We start from the raw sequence: 25,088 nt of genomic DNA, 5'->3' as shown, positions 1-25,088 counted from the left end.
TAGCTGTTATTCAAGTTATACTTATTAGTAGAGAATTTATCTTTTTTTTTTTTACTTCTGCTTTTTAATGATTTCATTTACTAGCATCACTTCCAAAGAGAGATGACACTCATCTGTCCTTGCTCCTTTTTAAAATAACACTAATAAGCTGTGCCAGTGAGGATAGAGACAGAAATAAGTGCCCGATGAGTATACCCAGCTTACGGATTTGCCGTTTTTCTCTCTCTTTACAGCTCCCCGGCCACATTTATATCCATAATTAGTAATGTTGTTTACATTGTTATCTGTTAACTTCTAACATAGCGAAGTTGAAGCCTAGTTACAACATAAGGCTAAGTGTAAAGAATGCTTAACTGTTTTTCATGGCCATAAACATACCCAGTATCTGCATTTCAGAAAATATGTTGGAACCACTGTTTCACATTATGTTTTTTCTTTTTTAAAAAAATGAGGGCTTTCCTGGTGGCACAGTGGTTGAGAGTCCGCCTGCCGATGCAGGGGACGCGGGTTCGTGCCCCGGTCCAGGAGGATCCCACATGCCGCGGAGCGGCTAGGCCTGTGAGCCATGGCCGCTGAGCCTGCGCGTCCAGAGCCTGTGCTCCGCAACGGGAGAGGCCACAACAGTGAGAGGCCCGCGTACCGCAAACAAACAAACAAATGAAGAACTGTTTCAGATATACCACAAAGCATAAAGAATAACGTAGCAAACACCCATATTCCCCCAGCCCCTTAAGAAATAAAACATTAAAGGCACAGTTGAAGCCCCTGCATCCTGCCCACTTAAATTCCCCTTAGCAGCCCCAATGAAGTAAGCACTCACCTGACTTTACCATTCCCTTAAATTTCTTTGTTCTTATACTTTTATCAGAAATGTCCGAACAATATGTTAAACTTTTTATAAGTGAAATAATGTATGTTTTGTGAAACTTGCTGCTTGCTTCTGCATGTCTAGGTCAGGGCAATACTTTTCTGTATTCCACTGAATGAATGTTCTACAACGCACTGGTTCCTTCTGAGGCAGCCCTCTTTGTGTTGCTCTCCAGGTGGTGGTGCCGCCCGAAGAGCTTGTTTTAGCCGGCAAGGATGCAGCAGCAGAGTATGACGAGTTGGCAGAACCCCAGGACTTTCAGGATGATCCCGAGTGAGTGATCCTTTTGTGACACACACACACACACACACACACACACACACGCCACAGTTGGCTGGTACACGAGGCCCACTCACAGATCTCAATTTTCTTATCTGAATTTTTAAAGTAATTTTTTCTTCCTATTTATAAAAAGAATTACTATAGAAATTTGATGAATATATATTTATTTTTATATGTAAAACCATGAAGAAGAAAATAAAATTTCACCACCAGAGATTAGCACCATTAACATTTGCATCATTGGGATCATTCTGTAAGCACAGTGTTTTTAACCTATGTTTCCTGTGTTAAGAAATTTTCAAGTGCATGATTGTTCATGGTTGTGGACAGGATATAGTATTCTGTCCCCAAAGATTTACCATTGGATATTTCCCCCTGCCCCCCAGCCTTTCCATCTCAGAGTAACAGATTTTACTCTCTCATACCTAATAACTGAGAAGTAAAAAACCAAACCTTTCCCAGATGAAGAATACATCAGTCAGGTTCCAGTCTAAAAACAGAAATCACATCAGTTATTTGAACAGAGAGAATTTAATATAAAGATTTGTTAACTGGGTAACTTCAAAGGTTAAGAAGAAATCTGCAATATCCCAGAGATGGTAATTTTATGAAGCAGTTACCACTCCTAGGGCTGAGGGAACAAAGGGAAATGGTTTAAATGATTCAAATTTAGAAGCTTGAAGGAGGAGCCCCATGGAGCTGAAACTCAGACCTCTGGGAAATGGGAGCAGGGACACTGCCTGACTGGTGCTGGCATCACAGGGTGCCAGAGGAGGGGTGGCATGCTGAAGCTGGTTATGCAGTTGGAAAACCTGGATACTGCCGCTTCCTGAGTGAAGAGGCATTGCTAGAGTGCTGCCCGCAGGAGCTGCATGCAGACAGGAAGCTCACCGGGAGAACCAGGCCCCTTCTTCCTGCAGACTTCTGGTCTCCGTTAGAGCCCCTAAAGGGAGCCTGGTAAGGAACCAGCCTACCAAGCAGAAATGTGGTTAGCAGAATCCTGTGTCACAAAGCAGGCTACAGAGCTGAAAAGCAATAGCATTTAATACACTGGTGTAGGGAATATTTAAGGTTTTTTAACAGAATGATCAAAAGCTCCCTCCGCAAGATCCCGGAAAGAAGAAATAACATGGGACAAATTAGAAAGACAAAGTGAGAGCAAAGAGGAGGTTAGTACGGTGATTACCACACTTGGGTGAACTTCAGAAAGCACCAGCGTGGGTGTTTTAATTTTTTTTTTTTAATTCTGTATAGAGTACCAGACCCCACAGCTTCTCTTTAACAGGTCTAGGTAGGCACCAGGAATCTGAATTTTTTAAAAAAAAGCTTCCCAGGCATCAGTGGTTGCCTGGGAAATTAAGGCTAGGAAGACTTTTTCTTTTTTACTATTTTTGAACTGAATTTTTAAAATGAATCTGATGTAAATCAGAGGTTTGATTAGTTACTTCAAAGTGACTGTGTTAATATAATACAAAATGCATTCTCTATAATCCTTGCTTTATATAAATTATATTAATTTAAGTAGAGAAATTTGTTAAGCCAAGGTGAACTTCTGGAAAGATCATCTGAGATAAATTCCAGTCAGATTACATGACAGATTAATGAAAGATTGAATTAATTATATTCCATATTATTGTACTTTATAGGACTTCCAGATATCTGGAAATTAGTAGTGCTAATACTGGATAATATGTAAATATTTGATTTGAGTAACTTTTCTTAAAGTAATTGAGTATCATCTGGATAGTAGATCAAGTTCTGTTTATTTCATTGCCTTTTGACTTTTTGAAGCTAAGTTATTTAAACACAAACTTCAAGTGCATATCAGAAAACTGAAATGGAAACTTCAACTAAAGAGATTTTTTTCTATTCTAAAAATTCCTAGTTTACAGACTCTATTTACAAAACACACTGATTTATGGTATTCCAGAAACTCCTTTAAAGCTCCGAGTTAGCATCCGTCTATATCCTACAGAAATAATACCATATGTATATAAAGGTTAATGTGAAGGGATGTTTGTAACAGAGGAAATCAGTGTATACTAATTATGGTCGCTATGCACCCATTAAGTAGAATGGAGAAGACCTAGATATAACCAATATGGACAGGTGTTTGTGATAAACAGTGAAAAAAAGCATGTTACAGAAGTGTCCCTTTTGTGTTGGTTAAAAAAGCAGAAAAGTGTAAGTGCACAGAAAAATATTTGGTAGGTTAAGAGCCAAACGTTTACAGTTGTTCTCTGTACTGAAGAGGAAAATAAGAGGAAAGACTTACTTTTCCCCATTTAAAATTTTTATGACTATATTTTACTGTTGTAATATTTAAAGAATAAGGAGGTCAGCGTTTTGCTGAAGAAACTCTTCATTGTTGACGAACGGGATGGTGGTCATATCTTGTCAACAGAGATTTCCTGTGGGGCATAAAATGACTGTGAGTCTTAACAGGCTTGGCTGACTTGCGACCTGTCTAATATTATGCTTATTTCCTTCCATAGCATTATAGCCTTCAGAAAGGCCAACAAAGTGGGTATTTTCATCAAAGTGACTCCACAGCGTGAGGAGGGCGAAGTGACCGTGTGCTTTAAGATGAAGCACGATTTTAAAAACCTGGCCACCCCCATCCGCCCCATCGAAGAAGCTGACCAGGGTACAGAGGTCATCTGGCTCACCCAGCATGTGGAACTCAGCTTGGGCCCGCTTCTTCCTTAAAGTGTTCCAGTGGCGGGCAGATCCCAAAGGACAGTATCATCACAAACCCGCGTTAAAATGTGGAAGCCGCTGCTTCGTTAGGCCTTGTTTATAATGATGTACCCATGCACTACTGAATCCTGTTCCCAGGAGGTTGGGGGCATAGGCAAGGCATTAGGAACACAGGGTGACTGCTGTTCCTCTGGCCCTCTCTTCTGTTAACACCCGTAAGTCTGTGTCTCCCTCACTGAACCCTGCACGTTGACTAACAACAGCATAGTTCCATCCCAAGAAAGGGGGTGGCTGTTCCTTGGAGTGGCATTTGATTGACCACTTGAGAAACTGACCATACTATCTCCCGATCTGATCTCATAAAGGATCACAGTCTCACAGATGAAACTTAAAATAACCAAAAGGTAGGCCTGCTATTGATGACCCAGCATTGGTCTCAGTATACCAGCTGCTTTTCGCATTCCACTAGATATAATCTAGCACTCTAAACATATCCCTTCACTTGCCATCTTGGCTCCCATCCATTTGACAGGATAATAGAATCGTCATGTTGTCTGTAGTTTTGTGATGATTGGAAAAACCTGTGAAATAGTTAAGGCACCTTAATTTGCCCTCTTTTAAGTGAATATAAGATACTTATTTATTAATTGTTCTTAAAAATTTTTTCCCAGTAGAATACAGAACTTTTTCTTCTAGGAAGAATTTGAGAAGCAAGCAATTACGTGTCATGTCAAGGGGGTGGCAAATTCTGTTCATTTTAACTGTCGCCACAATATCCAGGGACTGATGCTGCCGCAGCGAGCCCGTCTTTATGTCTTACTCCCTACGCTTCTCTTCAGCTCGGCCTCTTTAACTCAGTAAGTTGTTCTGAGTGATGGGGACCTGGCAAGAGCCCAAAGAAAACTTGGTGGACAAGTTCACTTCTGGAATTCAGAAAACATTTTAAATGTCAGATGTTTATCATGATCTGAACTAATGTTCTTTCCATTGATTTGAAGGGGAAGTTAACATTTGTAATCTCTTGAATCCAAAACTGGATATTCAGAAAAAGAACCTTCTCCCTTCCTGCATTTAAGACTTTTATCATACGGTTTGTCAAATAAGAGCATTTTGACCATAAATCATAAAGAATACTTGCCTAACAGCACACATGCTGTTTTCACTTGGTATCCTGGAGTTGGGTTGCTAACCTTAATTTCTGTGATGTCTTCTCAACTGAGACTTGACAAAGTAGACCACCACCTGCACCACATCATTTTCTGTAAATGTATTGTTAGCAAGCAGCCAACAGACCTTTGGGGAAAGAGAAATTTCCTGTTTATTCTGGTTTTGTTTTTAAGTTCAAGCCTTTAGTTTTTTAAAAAAAATTAAAGGTATACATAGTAATCTAGAGTACAGACAGGACACAGTTACTTTTCAGTTCCCCTTGGAAGATAAAAATATTTAGGAAGCCTCTGAAAGACACTAAATAGTACTCTTAAGATCAAGCCAGTATTATGAAACAGTATTCCACAGAGCAATATATATGCTGCAGTATGAGAAAAAAAACACTCATGTCTCCAATATTATGACAGTAATAAGGCTTAGCCTGTTAGGAGTTGGGGCAGGGTGTTGCATAATGACAAATCTGCAGACTATAGAAATAGCTTAACTTTTTGTGACCCCACGAAGTGTCAAATTAATTTTTATTTCACTACTCACTACAGCCTCCTGTGACGTGAGTGCTCCATATTTGCCAGTGGAGGAGATAAGCCTCAAGGTAGAGGATAGCTTCCTATGTTTACACGTTTGCGTCGACTACACACAGTTACGTGTTGAAGGCATACAGCTGGTGTTTGTTCCCAGAAATAATAATGTTGAAGTAATGGGTCTCATCACCCCCATGTGACACAGAAACACAAAAACACTATTGATCATAGAATTTTTCCCTCAGAAGCCAAATTAACTTGCAGAATAACAGAGCCATTGATTTAATGGTTCCTCAAGATAGTTTTCAGTGCAAGCTGGTACTTCGTGTGTTAGTAGAAATGGTTCAGTATCTGTGTGTTAGTAGAAATGGTTCAATACCTGCAGCTGGTGAACTTAGAATTTTATTTGTTCCTTTTTTATATTCGATTAGGTGCAAGATTTTTAAAGTATAGTCAGTGTGCACCACTGCAGGCAAATTAGATGTCATTAGCACTAGAAACTACAGTTTTGGAAACTTAAAGCTAAGTTAATTTGAATTTGTGATTTGATTAGCCCACCAGAGTTTTCTTTTGTTCAGACTGTTTAATGAGCTAAATGTAATGCATATTTGTGAAGAAACATCCTTTTTGGTCCCTTTTGGGAATGAGAGGCACTCCTTGGTCTTTATGAACGACAGGTTACTGTTTTGCCTGATTGCTTAACTTCGTGTGGTGAAATAAAGCAGAAAAAGCTTGAAAAGTGTCTTTTGTTTGGTTTCATGAAGACTGATTGGAGTAGCATGCCAGGGGTGGAGTTAGGGTTAGCATGCGAGTCAGTGGGGCGTGCTCCCTTCTTCCATTTGTCTAAATGAACTAAGGTAAAACCTCAAGGTAGTTCACTGTAATATTATATAGATAGATGTTGCTTGAGCTCCTTATGAACGTATTATCAGAACCAATGTGTAAATGTTACGTTGTTAGGACTCTACCAGCTTTTATCCTGGGTCATTGCTCCCAAAGATATCCTTTTAAGTGTACAAAGTGGCCCAGCCCTCTCAGGTAGCCACTCGTCCACTTTCATCTGTACTCAACTTTTCCCTCCTCTTACTGTAGATTCATCAACTACTTCCCTTGCTCTCTACACCCTAGCCACACAAGTCTCTGCTATTCCTGAGTCACCCCAGGTTGCGCCCTCTCAGGTTCTTTGCACTGGCTCTTCCCTCTGCCTGGAAAACTCTTCTCCCAGATATCTGTACAACTCAAACCCCTGCCAGTCAGGTCTGTGCTTAAATGCTTCCTTCTTAGGCTTTCCCTGACCTCCCTATGTGATAATGTAAACTGCCCTTCCCTAAACACGTATCCCCCTTCTTTGCTGCTTTTTTTCCCCATAGCACTGATTACCATCCAGCACTATATACTTTATTTTTTGTTTCATCATAGCTCCACAGTACAGGGATTTTTGTCTTTTTAAAAAAATTGATGTATCTGCAGAGCGTAGAGCAATGCCTGGCAAGTAGCAGACAACCAATATTTGTTAAATAATACCATCTTCCTTTTCCTTGTTTACGTAGCGGTTGGTCTTTTATCTTTTTTAAAAATATATATACATATGCCTCTATTTGTCATAAGCCAAATACCTTAACTTCCCTTGAACTCTCTTGTTCCGGTGTTAGCTCAACCTAGGATACTCCCTAGGTATCCTACTCCCATCTAGATGTGGTCTTAATCTGTAGTACTTAACCTCTCCAGGGCATTTACCTCTGCCTAGTATTGGGTTTTGTATGTGTATAGTTCCTTTGCTGTAATGCACACCCTTGCAGAGCCAAATCCAGGCCCCTTTGTCATCTCTTTCTCCTATATTCCAGTCAGAGGGTAGCCTGGAATAAACTCAGAGCCAGGTCACTTGCTCAATTGCAATATAGCTGATCCTTGAACAATGCAGGGGTTAGGGACACTGATGCTGGGGCAGTCAAAAACCTGTGTATAATTTTACAGTTGGCCCTCTGTATCCAAGGTTCTGCATCCATGCATTCAGCCAAGTGCAGATCATGTAGTATTGTAGTATGTATTTAGTGGGGGAGGAAAGTGTGTGTAAGTGGACCCACGCAGTTCAAACCTGTGTTGTTCAAGGGTCAAGTGTAGTTAGGTTTATTTATCCCTATTTTCTGGTGGTCAGGGACATCAATAGTGGAATATATTTCACAATACAAACCACCTACACAAGACAATGACTTTAAGTGTTAAGTGAAAGTAACATTAAATGATATGGAATCAAATAGTGAGAAAGTTGTATCATTCTCATGCCCTACTCCCCTCTCCCCATCCTTCTGTCAAATAAGGATAAAGTATCAGTTCTTTTATGTAGCACTTTTTTTTCTTTTAAACATAGGCTTCTGTCTCAGAGCCTTTGGCAGACAACAGAGGCTTACTTACTAAAAAATATTGTTTCATTTTCATTGTACTTGTTCTTAAGGCTACATCTACACAAGTGATACTAATTTTCCATTTACAGAAGTGATAAAAAATGTTCCTCTTAAAATATATTTAAGTAACATGAGGAGACTTAGAAGTTCCGCTTGTGCCTATCATGTAGATGTGTGGAAAGAGTGTCACGCTGACTCAAAGTGGATGGATGACAAAATGATAAATTTTATTGGATCTATATCAGATAGCTGATGTGGCAGGGCAGTCAACTAGCCTGAATTTCAAGGAAGGACAGACCCCTCCAAGGAGAGGTGGGATGTAGACTGGCTCACCTGTAGCAGAGCATGGGAGGAAGAAGTGTTGACCAACATATAAGCAGGTAAGAGGAAATCAACTAAAAGAATTGCTAAAGGCCAAACTGGGGCTGACATGACAGTATAAAACCCCTGGGAGCCTGAGATACTAGGGGACCTTGCATGCACTGACAAGCTCTTTCCAAAACCTCCACCGGGTGTTCTTGAGAAAGACCTGGGGGCAGTGGGGTGCTGGAGCTCTACAGAGCCTCCCTTGGTTTGGAGGCATGCAAAGGAAGGAGGAGTAGGAAAGGCATGAAACCTTGCCTCCCCCTGGCTAGGCCCTTCCCTCATTAGGAGCAAAAAGGCCTAAGCCACTGGGGGAGGAGCAGAAAACCCTGTCTCCCTAGAACACAGGTAAAGACCCGTTGCTGCTGGGACAAGGTAAGAAAAAACCTCTACCCTTGGGAGGGACAGGATTCAGTCCTGAGCCCCCCCAGGATTTTATACCAATACCATTAAAGGCCTCTTGCCAATGCAAGAAGGGCAAGAAACTCTCCCCCCTCAAGACCAACCACAGATACAAGTCAGGGTTTGGCTGCCACAGAGAGGAGGGGCAAGAATGCTGAGAAAAGACCCATTCCCAAGGCCTGGGCACGAAGGACCTACTAAAGACTGAGGCTTTGGGACTTCCCTGGTGACGCAGTGGTTAAGAATCTGCCTGCTGGACTTCCCTGGTGGCGCGGTGGTTGAGAGTCTGCCTGCCAATGCAGGGGACAGGGGTTCGAGCCCTGGTTCAGGAAGATCCCGTGTGATGCAGAGCAACTAAGCCCGTGCACCACAACTACTGAGCTTGCAAGCCACAACTACTGAGCCCGTGAGCCACAACTACTGAGCCTCTGTGCCACAACTGAAGCCCTTGCACCTAGAGCCCGTGCTCCGCAACGAAGAGGAGCCACCGCAATGAGAAGCCCGCGCACCACAACGAAGAGTAGCCCCTGCTCGCCGCAACCAGAGAAAGCCCACGTGCAGCAATGAAGACCCAACGCAGCCATAAATAATTAATTTTTTAAAAATTAAAAAAAAAAAAGACTGAGGCTTAATTAGAACAAAGAATCCCTGAGTCTTCCCTGACTCCCAACGTAGCAAGCAGTGCTGGGGGCATGGGCAAAGGCATAGAGACTTAACCATATGGTGCAGGTATGCAGGACAGCTGAAAGCTAAGGATGAAGTATGAACACTTGAGAAAAATTCTTAAGCTCCAAAGTACAAAATCAGTGGATATGAAACCTGTGGTTTCAAACACTGAAGGCAACCATCGCAACAACAAAACCCAAACCTAGCTCAATTTCTGACCAGAATGACCAAACACCACATGAATGGCCTGACAGAAGAGGCTTGCCTATTTCCAAGCATTAATACTATTGACTTCCGTCTCTACTGTTATATAATTAATGACTGGCATTCAATAAAAATTTTGAGATACTCAAAGAAGCAAGAAAAGTCAACCCATTTGTGATAGACAATCAATGAGACCCTATACAGGTATGACCTAGATGTTGTCATTATTGGTCAGAGACTTCAACTCTGATTAACATGTCGAAGATCTAGTTGAAAATAGGGATAATATGCATGACAGATTTCAGCAGAGAGGTAGAAACTATAAGAAAGGGACAAATTGAAATGAAAACCACAGGATCAGAGATGAGGAATGTTTTCTCTGGGCTCATCAGAACACCTTGTCATACCTGAGGAAATAATCAGGAAACTTGGAAACGGATCAATAGAAATTATCCAAACTGAAACTCTCAAAAAGAAAACAATAGCTTATTCAAGGTCTATGGGATGATATCAAATAGTCTAACGTGTAATTGGAGTCCCAGATGGAGAAGAAACTGGGCAGAATATTTAAAGAGATGACACTTAAGAATTTTCAAAATACGATGAAGGACAACAAATCACAGACGCACGAAGCTCAGATAAACGCAAGCACTTTCTTATACAGGAAAAAAACATACCATATGATCAAGTAATCCCACTCCTAGGTATTTACACATGCAAAATGAAAACCTATGTCTGTACAACCACCTGTATGTGAATGTTTATAATGCCTTTATTTATTTATTTATTTTGGGGTTTTGTTTTTATTTTTTTTAACATCTTTATTGGAGTATACTTACTTTACAATGGTGTTAGTTTCTGCTTTATAACAAAGTGAATCAGCTATACATATACATATATCCTCATAACTCCTCCCTCTGTGTCTCCCTCCCACCCTCCCTATCCCACCCATCTAGGTGGTCAGAAAGCACCGAGCTGATCTCCCTGTGCTATGCGGCTGCTTCCCACTAGCTATCTATTTTACATTTGGTAGTGTGTATACGTCAATGCCACTCTCTCACTTCATCACAGCTTACCCTTCCCCCTCCCCATGTCCTCAAGTCCATTCTCTACGTCTGTGTCTTTATTCCTGTCCTGCCCTTAGGTTCTTCAGAACCTTTTTTTTTTTTTTTTTTTAGATTCCATGTATATGTGTTAGCATACGGTATTTGTTTTTCTCTTTCTGACTTACTTCACTCTGTATGACAGACTCTAGGTCCATCCACCTCACTACAAATAACTCAATTTCGTTTGTTTTTATGGCTGAGTAATATTCCATTGTGTATATGTGCCACATCTTCTTTATCCATTCATCTGTTGATGGACACTTAGGTTGCTTCCATGTCCTGGCTATTGCAAATAGTGCTGCAGTGAACATTGTGGTACATGACTCTTTTTGAATTATGGTTTTCTCAGGGTCTATGCCCAGTAGTAGGATTGCTGGGTCCTATGGCAGTTCTATTTTTAGTTTTTTGAGGAACCTCCATACTGTTTTCCATAGTGGCTGAACCAATTCACATTCCCACCAGCAGTGCAAGAGTGTTCCCTTTTCTCCACACCCTCTCCAGCATTTATTGTTTGTAGATTTTTTGATGATGGCCATTCTGACTGGTGTGAGGTGATACCTCACTGTAGTTTTGATTTGCATTTCTCTAATGATTAGTGATGTTGAGCATCCTTTCATGTGTTTGTTGGCAATCTGTATGTCTTCTTTGGAGAAATGTCTGTTTAGGTCTTCTGCCCATTTTTGGATTGGGTTGTTTGTCTTTTTGATATTGAGCTGCATGAGCTTATGCCTTTATTTATATTCATTCAAATCTGGAACAACTCAAATGTTCATCAACTGGCAAGTGTGTGTGTTGGGGGGGCGGTGTGTGTTTAACCTCAGGTGCATCCATACAATGAAATTCTCAGCAATAAAAAGGAACAAATTACTGATACATGTGACAATATGGATGAATTTCAAATACAATATGCGAAGAGAAAGAAATCAGACCCAAAAGGCAATACAGGATTCCATTTATGATATTCTGGAAATGGCAAAACTATAGGGGCAGAACACAGATCAGTGGTTGCCGTGGACCAAGCATGGGGAGAAGTGGATTCACTCAGCACAAGGGAACTTTTGGGGATGACAGATGATAGAACTATTCTATATTTGTATGACTATATGTAAAAATTCATAACTGTTCAAGTAAAAAGGGTAAAATTTTACTCTACACAAATTTTGCTTTAAACCTAATTGTTAAGACATAAGGTGGCATAAATAAAAGTATTTGTTTGATGATAGGATATGTCAAAAATTATGAAAGTGATACGAGGACGCTTGAAATTCATACAATATCGGCAGTGTGGTTATGAGTTGTTCCAAAAACGATGTAACAATACATGTGTTGATCCATAGGACCCTTTTCATTTCAGAAGTTGGAAACACAGCACTATTGTCTTTGGACTTGTGGCTTCACCATTTTCTAGCTACACGACCAGAAGCAAGTTACTTAATCTCTCTAAACTTCAGTTTCCTTCTATAAAAGAGGTACAATAATACTTGCCTAGAGGGTAATGGTTGCCAGATAAAGTACAAGACATCCTGATAAATTTCACTTTCAGAGAAACGAGTTATTATTTAGTGTAAGCATGTTTGGAACATATTTGGAACTAAAATAGGGTTCGCTGTTTATCTGAAATTCAAATTTAAGTAGACGTTCTGGGTTTTCCTTGCTAAATCTGGCAACCCTACAGAGAGGGCTTATTGTGGGAATTAAGTAAGACACGGTAACGGCAAGACCTTACCCCACCGTTTGGCATAATAAGCGCTCAGTGGGGACCAACGCTGTCTTAACCCCTCATTCATTACTTGTTCCTTTATTCTTTCACTCAAATATTAAAATAAACCGATTGTACTTGTGACTCTTCATCGCTTGCTGTCACCACTCTGAAGAAGCACCCGGAAGCCAACTATCAAGCGAAGAAATTCTGAGCGGGCGACGTCATGACGCACAAGGCCCGCCCCCCGCTCAAGGGCGCACAAGACGCGTAAATAAGACGTCGACGGCCGGCAGGTAGCTTCGGGGCCTGACGGGATTGTGGCGGTCTTCTCTCCCGACTCGGAAGCTGCGGCTACCTCCAGACGCTCTCAAGATGGCGACCTCTCTGGGTTCCAACACCTACAACAGGCAGAACTGGGAGGATGCGGTGAGTATGCCTGCCGGTGGAGGACGGAAAGAGGCAGCAAAGCCAGGCTTCCAGCGGGCGGGCAGGGACATGGCTGCGGCGCAGCCGAGGGAATTCCGGGGAGAAGCCAGCACCGCGGCCTAACTCTGCCACGGCTGAAAGCTGAAGGGCGGCCCTCCTGCGGGCTTGGAGGGAGAGGGCTTAGCCAGGGTCCGGCAGCAGCCCCCTTTCCATCCCTACTCCCTCCACTCTTCGAGCGGGTCTTTTCTCCCGCCGTCTGCCGGAAGTGCAGACAGCACCCCGTCCGCGACCCGGCCAGTGCTGGACCTCGGGTTCCTGCCCTGTTCCCCAACCTCGCTCCTCGTCCTCTCCCCCCGCCCCATCACTGTGGCCGAGATGGCAGGGTCTTCGGAGCCTGGCGTTCGACCAGATTTCCCATTTTCACCAGGACTTCCCTATTCTGTGCCAGACGTGTCTTGGAGAAAACCCATATATCCGAATGGTGAGTGATCGTGTGTGAAACGGGACTTAACTGTCTGTGTTCTGTCAGTGTTGTGGTACTTGCACACTGTCGGTGATGTGTTTGTCTTAGCTGAGAAGTAATAATGCCCCTTTACTAACCCTAAGAGTACGACGAATTTGCAAAGGACTGTCATGCTTGTTCTCTCACTTTGGAACTCAGCAACAGTCCTGTGATATAAGAGTCATAATAATAGCTAATATTCGTTGAGCATTTACCTAGGAGATAGGTCTGTTAACCAGAGGCAAAAGGAGTGTATGTCTTTTCAATATAGCAAGTAAGGTGTGGAGCTGGGATCTAAGTTCAGATGTTCGGACTCCAGGTACCTCAGCAAATTAGGAGCAGACCCAGGACTAAAAATCTAGGTTTCCTGACTCCTAATCAAGTGCCTTTTGGCCTCTGCACCTTGTAATCTGTTTAGTGTAAGGTACCCTCTATCCTTACAAATAAGGGTAAAATTAGCAGCAGTTAACATTCAATACTTAGATTAGGGCTGTGTTGTGATCAATCTTGGAGGTGTTGGTTGACTATATGCAGGGGACCAGCACAGGATGAGTCTGTAGTAGTTAACTCTGACTGAACTTTGTAAAATGGGCTGGCCATGGCTGCATCCTCCATTTAGGGACTGTGGAAACCATTAGGAAATTGTTCTTGGGAGAGAACTTCGGAGACAGAAATGAATCTAAGAGTTGCGGTTGTGGAAAGGTACATACTTACCTGGTGTTAGATCTGTAAGATTCTTAAGAGGGTATAACTTGTAGGTGACTAGATTATATCCCCAGCCCTCCCTTACCCCCCCTCCCTCCCCAAAAGGGTGGATTTTTTCCTCCTCTCTTCAAGATGCCAGGGATTTCCAGATAAATTTCTTAGGTCCTGTCTAGAGAAGGAGCAGGCATTAGGTTTTCTTCTTTCCATAACTCATTCTTTTCTATTTTTTTCTATTTCAGACCAAAGAAAAGTACGGGAAGGAATGCAAAGTAAGTATGTTTAAAGAGTAATGATTTAATTTTATTTTCCGTTTCTCTTCCACTTGTTGAGGTGTGAAGTCCTTTATAAAAGTGAGTGATACACAGACATTCATGTGTCATTTACATACTCATTGCCTGTTAACTATTTAGTGTAGGGCTAAGAAAATGAGCCCTTTAATGTAAGGATTCTTAACTTGGTGTCTGTGGTTGGGCTTTGAACCCCCTGAGATTGTATATACCAAGTATTGTTTGATTATGCACATGAGCATTTTAGCTGAGGAGGAAGGTCATAGCCACCAAAAGATTCTCAGAGGAGTATATGACACTCGCTACTCACCCCGTAAAAGATTAAGGGTTATATCATTAATGGTGGTGACCTCTAGGGTGGGGAGGACTTTGATTTTTGAGTATTTTATTTCTGTACTAATTGAATTTTTTAACTACTGAGGAAGGGTGTTGTAAAGCATTGAAACATCATATGGTGTTTAGACTAGATGATTGCTAAGATCTCTTCTACACCCTAGATTCAGGGATCCTTTTATTAAATCTCCTGGATTGATTGTCCAGATCAGGACCATTAACACTCTGTGGCTTTATTTTGTGTTCCAGATCTGTGCCAGGCCGTTCACAGTGTTTCGTTGGTGCCCCGGGGTCCGCATGCGTTTCAAGAAGACTGAAGTTTGCCAGACTTGCAGTAAATTGAAGAATGTCTGTCAGACCTGCCTCTTGGACCTAGAGTATGGTATGTTCGCCCTGTCCCATGGGTCTGAAAGTGTGCAACTAGTCTACACAACAAACCAGTTTTCTTGTCTCCCACTTCTCACCCCTTCTCTGGTTCTCACCCACTTTGGAGTGTCTGCTGTGCTCTGCTTTTCCCAAGAAGAAAAGAACCATACTAATTTATTCTAGCGTTCTGAACAACAGTAGGGCCTTAAAGAAAAGTTGGTAATTGATCAGCACTGGCCGAAACCTCCCTTCTGTATACCTTTGTAGCCAAGGTAAGTTAAAGGCATTGTTGCTATGATAGGTAATTTCTTTGCCTTTGGCTTCTTTCTAAATCCAGAGCTTTTTTTCCCACAATCCCTGACAAAGTTCTGGCTAATTGTGCTCTAGATTTTTGTATCAAATATATTGTTAGGACTGATACACTATATTGCTACTGTTTCAGAGTAACTGCTTTTGGGAGTCATTTTTTTTAACTGCAGATGACTTTTTATTTATGCGAAAAATATTCTTTCAACAAAAGTTTCTACTATACAGTAAAATAAAAGGGAAAAGGAAAATACAAGTTTATCTATGTTAAGTTCAGAAAGTTGACTCTGCTAATCAGAGTCCTGGTCACATATTGTCTAATATTATTTGTATGTTTGTTAAGGGGGTGTTCTGATTCTGGAATATAATGCCCCTTCCATGACTGATTATCCAGAGGATGTGTAGGACAAGCCTAAAAATAATCCATTTTTTAATATTTATTTTAAATAAACTATGGCATATTAAAAGCTAGATGCATTATTAATTGCAGGTCAAATCTAACTATAGTAAAAGTTTGTTCATCTAAAAGATTTTCTAAAACATTAATTTCATGAAATTTCATGAAAACTCAGGAATTTGGATAATTTCTTAGAATGCTCTGTAGTAGTATTGACCTGATGGTGCTAAAGATTTTGAATTAAAATAAAGCCTCTGGGGCTTCCCTGGTGGCGCAGTGGTTGAGAGTTCGCCTGCCGATGCAGGGGACACGGGTTCGTGCTCCGGTCCGGGAGGATCCCACATGCCGCGGAGCGGCTGGGCCCGTGAGACATGGCCACTGAGCCTGCGTGTCCGGAGCCTGTGCTCTGCAACGGGAGAGGCCACAACAGTGAGAGGCCCGCGTACCGCAAAAATAAATAAATAAATAAATAAATAAAGCCTCTGGTACCAAATAAGGAAGTGGAGAAAGGAAGAATGATGTATTCTGTCTACATATTCAGTTTGGATATGGTTTAAAATATATTTTGAGTTTTTTCCTCCTTTCCTTTGTTCTAGGCTTGCCCATCCAGGTTCGTGACGCAGGATTGTCTTTTAAGGATGACATGCCAAAGTCCGATGTCAACAAAGAATACTATACACAGAATATGGAGCGAGAAGTATGTTGCCACTTGCTTGATGTAGTTTTATATTTAATGAAAGAATCCTGGGGGATTGATACAACCTGTGTAATTTATCTTTTGAATGTGTCATTCCGTTATAGATTTCTAACTCTGATGGAACGCGGCCAGTTGGCATGTTGGGGAAGGCCACATCCACCAGTGACATGCTGCTCAAACTGGCCCGGACCACACCCTACTACAAAAGAAATCGACCCCACATTTGCTCCTTCTGGGTGAAAGGAGAATGTAAGAGAGGAGAGGAGTGTCCATACAGGCAAGAGCTGAACTGCTTTTTCAGTTTTTGCTTTCAGATGATAAGTCATCTAAGAAGGGGGAGGTGCTAGCTTAAACTATTTCTGCTTTAAAATGTAGAAGTTTATAGAACTAGTGTCATATGTCTTATATCTTAGGACTAGAGCTTGATTAAATTGTTTTTACTTATAATGGAACTTTTACTTACAACCAAGCCTTGGGAAACGAAATTGCTCTGCCATAAAATATCAGTGTTGACCTCAAAAGTTTCTGCCTAAGATGTAAGTCTTTGCCATCAGGGTATGATTGGCTTGAATCTCAGTGTATAGTTGAAATCAGATTAAGACCAGACTTGTAAAGAATGTGTAAGTGTGTTTGACTCAAGACTGCCAGGCATCTGGATTAGGAGTTCTTACTTTGGGGTTGGTGAAGCCTACACCCAACAAAAAGCTAGCTATGTTTTTTTCTGGGGTTGGGTCCATAGATTTAATAAGACTCTGAGTGGAATGCAAGACCTCAGACACATTAAAAACCCTTGACCTAGAGGAGGGTAATCATGTTTTGGTTACCTTTTGTTTTGGAGTGGATTGTGTCAAAAACATTTCTTTATAAGGAAACTCTGCCATGCTGTGGCCGTTTAAGTGGCTTTTCGGAGGCTAGCAAGTCCTTGTGTGATACCGTAAATCCCTTGATATTAGCTCTGTTTTAATAGTTATGTTTTGGTATGGCCATGGTTTCTAGATCAAAAGGGGACTTTTGTAGCTCCTGTTGGGTGGTATCTGTAAAATTTTTTCCCTTGTTTCACCTTTATGCATTGTTCTTTCCTGAACCATAGACATGAGAAGCCAACAGATCCAGATGACCCCCTTGCTGATCAGAACATTAAAGACCGATATTATGGAATCAATGACCCTGTGGCAGATAAACTTTTAAAGCGGGCATCAACAATGCCTCGTCTGGACCCACCAGAGGACAAGACTATCACCACACTGTATGTTGGTGGTCTGGGCGATACCATTACTGAGACAGATCTAAGGTTTGTGAATATAATTTTATGAGTTATTTTTGCCTTCATCTGCCCTAGAATTTTTTTTTTTTTTTTTTTGGCAAAAACTTGATAATTCTGTATAAGGTACATTTTTCTTTAGTTGCTCTAGAGTTAGTGTCATGCTGACTGGAATTTTTATAAAGTTGTCCTTTGTGATGCCACATAATGTTCCTCAACAGTGCTTATTCCATGCTTATGTAGGGTATTAATTACATGAGCTTCTGTTTGGCCTAATAGCCATTAGAATTTCTAAAGATGGCACATATCCAAGTATGATTTATTTTGTAGGGGAGGGAGAGCTTTGCAATTATAAAACCTTATGGTTTAACTTGTTGGCTTTTTAAAGAGATTGGTATTTGGTAAATTTGTGTTATTCTTGGCTTGTATTTTGTATGGCTAGATGAAACATCTGGGCAGATACTGATGGAAGTTGCCTCTTGCAAAGAGATAGAGGGGAGAAGAAACTCTTATAGGTGTACAACCTGCCCTTGGTAGCTTATCTGCATTAAACCCTAAGTGAGCTAGAGTGTCCCCAGGGGGTGGCAGACTTTTTCCCACCTGCTCTTTCTCTTCTTTTTTACAACCTTAAAAAAAATTTTTTTTAAAAACGTTCTTGGCTCATCAGCCATGGGGGCTGTAGTTTGCCAACCCCTTATCTAGGGTTTAAGGTCTTTAGGGAGCCTTCTGGAGCCCGTTTTCCTCCACGGGAAAAACCCTGAGATGTTTGATAGCCTTTATTTACTCATTATTTTTCTTTCCCTTCCTCAATACACAGCACCCACAATAGGGTGTAAAGTATGGGGGAACCACCTGCAGGTAATTAGGCAGATCACCACGGGGCCACCTGCCTTGTGGTGAATCAGTTAAAGAGTTAGTAATCCAGGGCTTCCCTGGTGGTGCAGTGGTTGAGAGAGCGCTTGCTGATGCAGGGGACGCGGCTTCGTGCCCTGGTCTGGGAAGATCCCACGTGCCACGGAGCGGCTGGGCCCGTGAGCCATGGCCGCTGAGCCTGCGCGTCCGGAGCCTGTGCTCCGCAACGGGAGAGGCCACAACAGTGAGAGGCCCGCGTACCGCAAATAAAAAAAAAAAAAAGAGTTAATAATCCATATTCAACTTCCTGGGAATGTCTGTGTCATTAACTCTCATTTTTCTCTACAGAAATCACTTCTACCAGTTTGGAGAGATCCGGACAATCACTGTTGTGCAGAGACAGCAGTGTGCTTTTATCCAGTTTGCCACAAGGCAGGCTGCAGAAGTGGCTGCTGAGAAGTCCTTTAACAAGTTGATCGTCAATGGCCGCAGGCTCAACGTGAAATGGGGAAGGTGAGCATTAGACTGTATTAAAATAGCATTATTGAGATTTTCAAGAACCTTTTCATTATCTGGGGACTAGTAAGCTTTCGGTGAATAGGCTTAAATCAATAGGACCTTTAAAAAGAATTTTTCATTCTGTCTGGCACTCCATTCCTGTGGATATTAGGAAGATGCTACTTTGGAAATTTATTGAGGGTTTTGGTGTAGTGATCTGATCCTTTGAAGGTTCATGTGTTTTGTGACCAGCTATTACAGGCCAAGGGTAATGCCAGGGCATGAAATGTGGCCTGAGAGTTTACACAGGAATTAGACCTAGATTCTGTCCTCTGTAGGCCAACTATCTAGTGTTGAAGAATAGCTAACATAAGTTTGAAAGTGGTGATTGCGTAAGAGAGACACAAGTAAAATGCCCTGGACATTCAAAGGTGGAACGTGTTTCTGGCTTGGAGCCAGGGAGACCTTTCACAGCAGCAGCAGCAGCAGTCCTCACAGAGGGCTTTCTGAGCACTGGGCTCAACACATGGGTGTTGCCTCCTCCAGCCCCTACAGCAGTTCTAGTGAATTTTGAACCCAAGTCTTTCTGGCTTCAAAACCTTTGCTCTTATCCACTGTGCACTATGGCATTTATGGGAAAAGAATGTGTGCCGAAAAGGAGGCAAGGAGTGAAGGAAATCCGTTTGCCTAGGAAACATGAGAAGCAGAGGTGTGAGAGAAGGTGGGACCATGTGCTGATGGTGTAAGGGTCTGTGTCTCCCAGGTCCCAAGCAGCCAGAGGAAAAGAAAAGGAGAAGGACGGAACCACAGACTCTGGAATCAAGCTAGAGCCCGTTCCAGGGCTACCAGGAGGTGAGTGCAGACTTTCTGCCTACCTGGTAGCTTGCTAACTTCAGTTGCTCACACTGCCCTCGTGTCCCACGGACGTTAGAAGAGACCCAGGTCTCTGGCTCCCAGCAGCTGTGATCTCCCAGCAGGACCTCCCAGGATTTCAAGGCAGTGGAAGCGCTGTTGCACGGTTGTCCTCTGCTCTAACCAGCTGTTTCTCTTCTTTAGCTCTTCCTCCTCCTCCTGCCGCAGAAGAAGAGGCCTCAGCCAACTACTTCAACCTACCCCCCAGCGGTCCTCCAGCGGTGGTGAACATCGCCCTGCCACCCCCACCTGGTATTGCCCCGCCCCCACCCCCAGGTAACCAGCTTCCTTCTGAGGAAATCGGGAAACACTGTCGAAGTCCTGTAGGCTGTGGGTGTGTGTTAGCTTGCAAAGCCTTTACTACCTGCCTGCAACAAGGTAAGGAGTTTGCACCAAAATGTAAATTCGTCAAGAAAGTCGTGTTACCAAAAAATTGTCAGATGAACTAAACAGTGTGCTTGGTCATGTAATGAAGTTACATTTTGGCTCAAGCTCTTTTTCTTGTTCATGACAAGTAATAAACAGTTCAGGGACTTGCACTTTGTATAGCACTGCTCTTTATAGCACTGTCAATGCCAGTATGAGCAGTGTAAGTAAATCACAAGCAGTAGGTTCTCCTGGGCAGAGTTCCCATACTCTCTGGAGAAAGTTCTGGTTTCTGAACACCCTTCACTCGAGTATAAAGCATTGAGGTTAATAATGACAGGGTCTTGCCATCAGCCTGATTTCTCCCTCACCTCCCCAATTCTGATCAAATCCTGTATGATAGGCTTGGCATGTTTGATAGATAGCAGAGGCTCAGATGACATACTAGCAATACCTGAGACATGTGGAGTTGTTTTTTTTTTAAGCCATCTTGAGGGGGAAGGTTTCTAAAACCAAGGAAGTCATGCAGGTAGACATTCCTAAGCAAGTCTTGTGAACTGACATTTTCTGAAGCCCCATGTCAATTTGATTTATGTGTAGGTGGTATTGACCTTAGAAAATTCAGGGTTTGAAAGGCTGTCAAGAGAACTGCAAGCCTAACAGATTTTTCTCTTCTATCTGTAGGTTTTGGGCCACACATGTTCCACCCAATGGGACCACCCCCTCCTTTCATGAGGGCTCCAGGACCAATCCACTATCCTTCTCAGGACCCTCAGAGGATGGGAGCTCATGCCGGGAAACACAGCAGCCCCTAGCACATTATCACCACTCTGGGGCTCTACAGAAGAGAGGGCGCTTAAAAATCCCAGTAAATGAATCTTGGAATAAATATATTTTTCCTCCCTTTGTAGTTTCCATGATAGCGGAATGTATTCAGATGTGGGCAGTTGGAGAACAACAGCCATGCTTTCCTCCATGTGCTCAAAGGATTGATGGACCTGAAATAAGCTTCCATTAACATATCTGGTTACTACTATAACATTACTAATAAAGTTTAATGCCTCTTCCCCTTATCTGTGTGGGGAACAAGCAACTGGGTAAATTGGAATGTCCAGCGGAGTTACCATCCCAATTAAATGTTCATTTTGTATCTTTTCTGGGGGGAAGAAGTTGACCTGCGTAAAAAAACAAACAACTTTGACCATTTTTATGTCCATTGGATATTTTCCTTTTTATCATCTAAAAAAAGATTACTAGTTCTAATCATTGTAGTGGCAAGAGTGTGATTTAACGCTTCTAAAGTCACACTCAGAAAGACAAGTAGAAACCAGCACCCAGCACAGCCCAGGTCTTTTCTCATCTCTCCTTTCCTCATTTATTACTAAAGGAATCTGGCTGATAGTTTTACTTCTTTATGCTACTAAAAAAAGACAAAGATAAAAATTACTTTTTATTCCTGTCAATCAGATGGAAACACAAATGTCATGGGGTTTTTTATCATTGAAGAAACCTGGTGTCTAGGATGAAATTATTTTAAAGAACTTCCAGTAAAACACTTGAACAAACTGTGAAAGGAAAAGAATTAGAGTGTGTTTGAATGGAAGACTTGTGACCTATAGCTGGAACTTTGATCTTCAGCATTCACCTTTGTGTGACTTCAGCGTCTCGTTTTAATTCCCTGCTTCTGGGCAGGGGACTCCGGTCTTAGAATATTTGGATATATCTGAATTGTAGATGGCAAAAAAAAAAAAATTGATGTTGTGTTGTGGTTTTGTTTTTAAAAAATTAAAACGGGTCAATTTTCTAAATGTTGTCATAGGTTTATTTCTGTTTTCTTTATCCTTGGTAGCTGAACTTGAGGTCAGTGGGAGTTAGAAACAAGTTATATATAAATATGTTTTTGCTTTAGACTGTTTTGATTCTGATCTCTATCCATTCTAAAAGAACCAGGCCTTTTTAGTTCTTATGTCAAAGGTTAGTTGTGGGCTTGAAATAGGAATACACAGAAGGCACAGCACAGAGCCTATCATGTGCTTGTTGATACATGGTAGCTTTAAAAAGCTGTCCTAGTATTATACAAGTCATTTTAAAAGGAAACAGGAAAAATTTATCTACAAGTGCATTTTTCCAGAAGCCAATTCCCATGTCATTTTTATCTAAAATACATACTTACAGAATGGATATACCCCTTATTACCCTATTTTAGCTTCTCTGGAGAATTTTTGTTGTTTTCTTCAAGAGGACTTTATCTTGCCTTTTTTTTTTTTAAGATCTAAAATTAATCTAGAAGCACTTAGAAATTTTTATTTTAATTCCAGTAATATCAGATGTGAAGCAATGTAGGGGTACTTCCAAGTATTTTGACACCCTTTTGGGTAGGGTTTTTTACTTTTGAGCAGCTGAGAGGTTTTTAGCCAATTTGTGAATAATGTGAAACATAGTGTTTTAATAATTGCTAAATTCAGTTATATCTATACATTTTATATACACATGTAAATATGACTATCCAATTTGCATATTCTTGCCTTTTTGAGAAAGATTCTAAATTTTGTGCAGTTACCTGGCTGTGGATGTGTATTTGTTTCTAAATCATAAACCAACATAAATTGAAGTATAGAATAGATGCTTGATTAGTCTTTCTTATGGAAATCAGAATTACGAGCAATTAGATTTTGGCAAAAACTCTTAGGTGCTTACCAAGCTCCATTTCCTTCTCTAGTGCATACAGCCAGGGGTACACTTGGCAAAAAGTAAACTTTGCCATTCCCAGACCTCGGTAAAAAACATCTCACCCACCCAGTCCTATGAGCTCTTTCCCCATCTGCTGGCTGAATGCACAGGAGGATAATCCCTGGAAGATGGCGGAGTCACACAACGGAAGGAGCCTGGGTTACTTTATCGCTGCTTCAAGGAGAGCATTGTGATAGGAGGAATTTTTGTTACAGTAAGCCGTTGAGACTTGGGGATCTGTCTGTAACAGCAGCTAGCGTTACTCTCATAAAAGATGTAATCAGATTTGATCACACAGAAAGCAGAAACCCATTTTTGTACTGAGTAATGGTGATTTTCTAAAATTTATTTTTATTCAAGTATAGTTGATTTATAATGTGTTAATTTCTGATGTACAGCAAAGTGACTCAGTTATATACATATATACATTCTTTTTAATATTCTTTTCCATTATGGTTTATCCCAGGATATTGAATATAGTTCCCTGTGCTATACAGTAGGACCTTGTTATTTATCCATTCTATATGTAATAGTTTACATCCACTAACCCCAAACTCCCAGTCCATCCCTCCCCGCCCCCACCTTGGTAACTACAAGTGTGTTTTCTACGTCTGTGAGTCTGTTTCTGTTTCGTAGATAAGTTCATTTGTGTCATATTTTAGATTCCACATACAAGTGATATCATACAGTATTTGTCTTTCTGATTTACTTCACTTAGTATGATAATCTCTAGTTGCATCCATATTGCTGCACATGGCATTTCACTCTTTTTATGGCTGAGTAATATTCCATTGTATATATGCACCACATCTTCTTTATCCATTCATCTGTCAATGGACATTTAGGTTGTTCCCATGTCTTGGCTATTGTGAATAGAGCTGCTATGAGCATTGGGGTGCACGTATCTTTTTGAATTACAGTTCTGGCCAGATATATGCTCAGGAGTGGGATTGCTGGATCATACAGTAACTCTAGTTTTAGTTTTCTGAGGAACCTCCATACTGTTCTCCACAGTGACTGCACCAACTTACATTTCCACCAACAGTGTAGGAGGGTTCCCTTTTCTCCACACCCTCTCCAGCATTTGTTATTTGTATACTTTTTTAAAAATAAATTTATTTATTATTTATTTTTGGCTGCATTGGGTCTGTTTCTGTGGGGGGGGCTAGTTGCGGCAAGCGGGGGCTACTCTTCATTACAGTGCGTGGGCTCCTCATTGCGGTGGCTACTCTTGTTGCGGAGCACAGGCTCCAAGCACGTGGGCCTCAGCAGTTGTGACACGTGGGCTCAGCAGTTGTGGCTCGCAAGCTCTAGAGTGCAGTCTCAGTAGTTGTGGCACACGGGCTTAGTTGCTCCGCGGCATGTTGGGTCTTCCCGGACCAGGGATCGAACCTGTGTCCCCTGCATTGGCGGGCGGATTCTTAACCACTGCACCACCAGGGAAGTCCCCCATTAACTTTTTTAAAAGGAGGGATTGTCTTGGTAAAATGTAACTCATGTACAGAAAAAGTGCATAAACACAGAAGCACAGCTAAGTTAAATATTTTAAAGTGAATATCTGTGTAACAATCACACAGATCTAGAAATAATCCAGCTTTCCCCAGAAGCATTTTATTATGTCCCTTCACAATCACAAACCTTTCTTCCTCCGAAGTACCACCATCCTGACTTTTATATTCAACACCTCCTTGCATCAGTAAACATATGTTTGTATATGTGCCTTCCTTTGCTCACCATTTTGTTTCTGAGATGCATCCATATTGTTGTATGTAACTGTAGTTCATTCATGCTCACTGATGTGAACTGCCATGTCTATTGTCAGGTTTCCCAACGTTTGGGCTATTCTCAGCCCTTTTCATTTCCATGTCACGGTCTGATTTCATTCATGTAAAGAACAAAAACAGGCTAAAGCACAGAGTTTATATGAAGGGCCTACTAGGCCCCCAAATTACATGAAAGGTTAATGACCTGCTTTTTCAGGATCGAAATTTTGTTGAATGAAGAAGCAAAATACAGAACAACAAATACTGTATGATCCCATTAAAAGAAAGATATATCTTCGTATTT

The 25,088-nt window shown here is 41.5% G+C and overlaps 2 protein-coding genes across 6 annotated transcripts in view; both read left to right on the top strand.

The window, feature by feature from the left end:
* DCTN4 (dynactin subunit 4) overlaps window positions 1-6,280 on the top strand; it is a 32,543-nt gene extending 26,263 nt beyond the window's left edge. For all 3 annotated transcript variants that reach the window (XM_022590163.2, XM_089909566.1, XM_089909565.1), the window contains 2 exons: window positions 1,044-1,141; window positions 3,646-6,280. In XM_022590163.2, the coding sequence (XP_022445871.1) occupies window positions 1,044-1,141; window positions 3,646-3,859 (312 nt within the window). In that variant the 3' untranslated portion in view covers window positions 3,860-6,280. The remainder of the gene's footprint in view (window positions 1-1,043; window positions 1,142-3,645) is intronic.
* Window positions 6,281-11,310: 5,030 nt separating this feature from the next.
* RBM22 (RNA binding motif protein 22) lies at window positions 11,311-24,142 on the top strand. 3 transcript variants are annotated; one of them, XM_022590160.3, is made up of 11 exons: window positions 11,323-12,809; window positions 13,237-13,290; window positions 14,256-14,285; window positions 14,886-15,018; window positions 16,302-16,402; window positions 16,507-16,679; window positions 17,493-17,693; window positions 18,864-19,028; window positions 19,777-19,865; window positions 20,070-20,201; window positions 20,976-21,215. In XM_022590160.3, exons 1-11 carry the CDS (start codon window positions 12,756-12,758, stop codon window positions 21,104-21,106), a joined length of 1,263 nt encoding a protein of 420 aa, XP_022445868.1. In that variant the 5' UTR covers window positions 11,323-12,755; the 3' UTR covers window positions 21,107-21,215. The 3 variants fall into 3 exon arrangements, with proteins under 3 accessions (XP_089765693.1, XP_022445868.1, XP_089765694.1); XM_089909567.1 differs by lacking the exon at window positions 19,777-19,865 and having other exon boundaries at window positions 11,311-12,809; window positions 20,976-24,139; XM_089909568.1 differs by lacking the exons at window positions 11,323-12,809; window positions 13,237-13,290; window positions 19,777-19,865 and adding an exon at window positions 13,297-14,013 and having other exon boundaries at window positions 14,886-15,274; window positions 20,976-24,142.
* The last annotated feature ends 946 nt before the right edge of the window (window positions 24,143-25,088 follow it).

The sequence above is a fragment of the Delphinapterus leucas genome, chromosome 3 (assembly GCF_059928025.1).
Source record: "Delphinapterus leucas isolate spDelLeu-1000000601 "Yukka" chromosome 3, BTC_Dleu_Yukka2, whole genome shotgun sequence".
NCBI classification, from domain to species: domain Eukaryota; kingdom Metazoa; phylum Chordata; class Mammalia; order Artiodactyla; family Monodontidae; genus Delphinapterus; species Delphinapterus leucas.
Note: the sequence above shows the minus strand (reverse complement) of the source record. Positions and strands in the feature narration are given on the sequence as shown.

What these genes read in the sequence shown, in the direction of transcription:
- RBM22 (XM_089909567.1), top strand. Translation starts at nt 12,756, where the DNA reads ATGGCGACCTCTCTGGGTTCCAACACCTACAACAGGCAGAACTGGGAG. An exon ending in CTCAACGTGAAATGGGGAAG is followed by an intron (nt 19,029 to 20,069) that starts GTGAGCATTAGA and finishes TCTCTTCTTTAG; the next exon opens with CTCTTCCTCCTCCTCCTGCC. An exon ending in TGCCCCGCCCCCACCCCCAG is followed by an intron (nt 20,202 to 20,975) that starts GTAACCAGCTTC and finishes TTCTATCTGTAG; the next exon opens with GTTTTGGGCCACACATGTTC.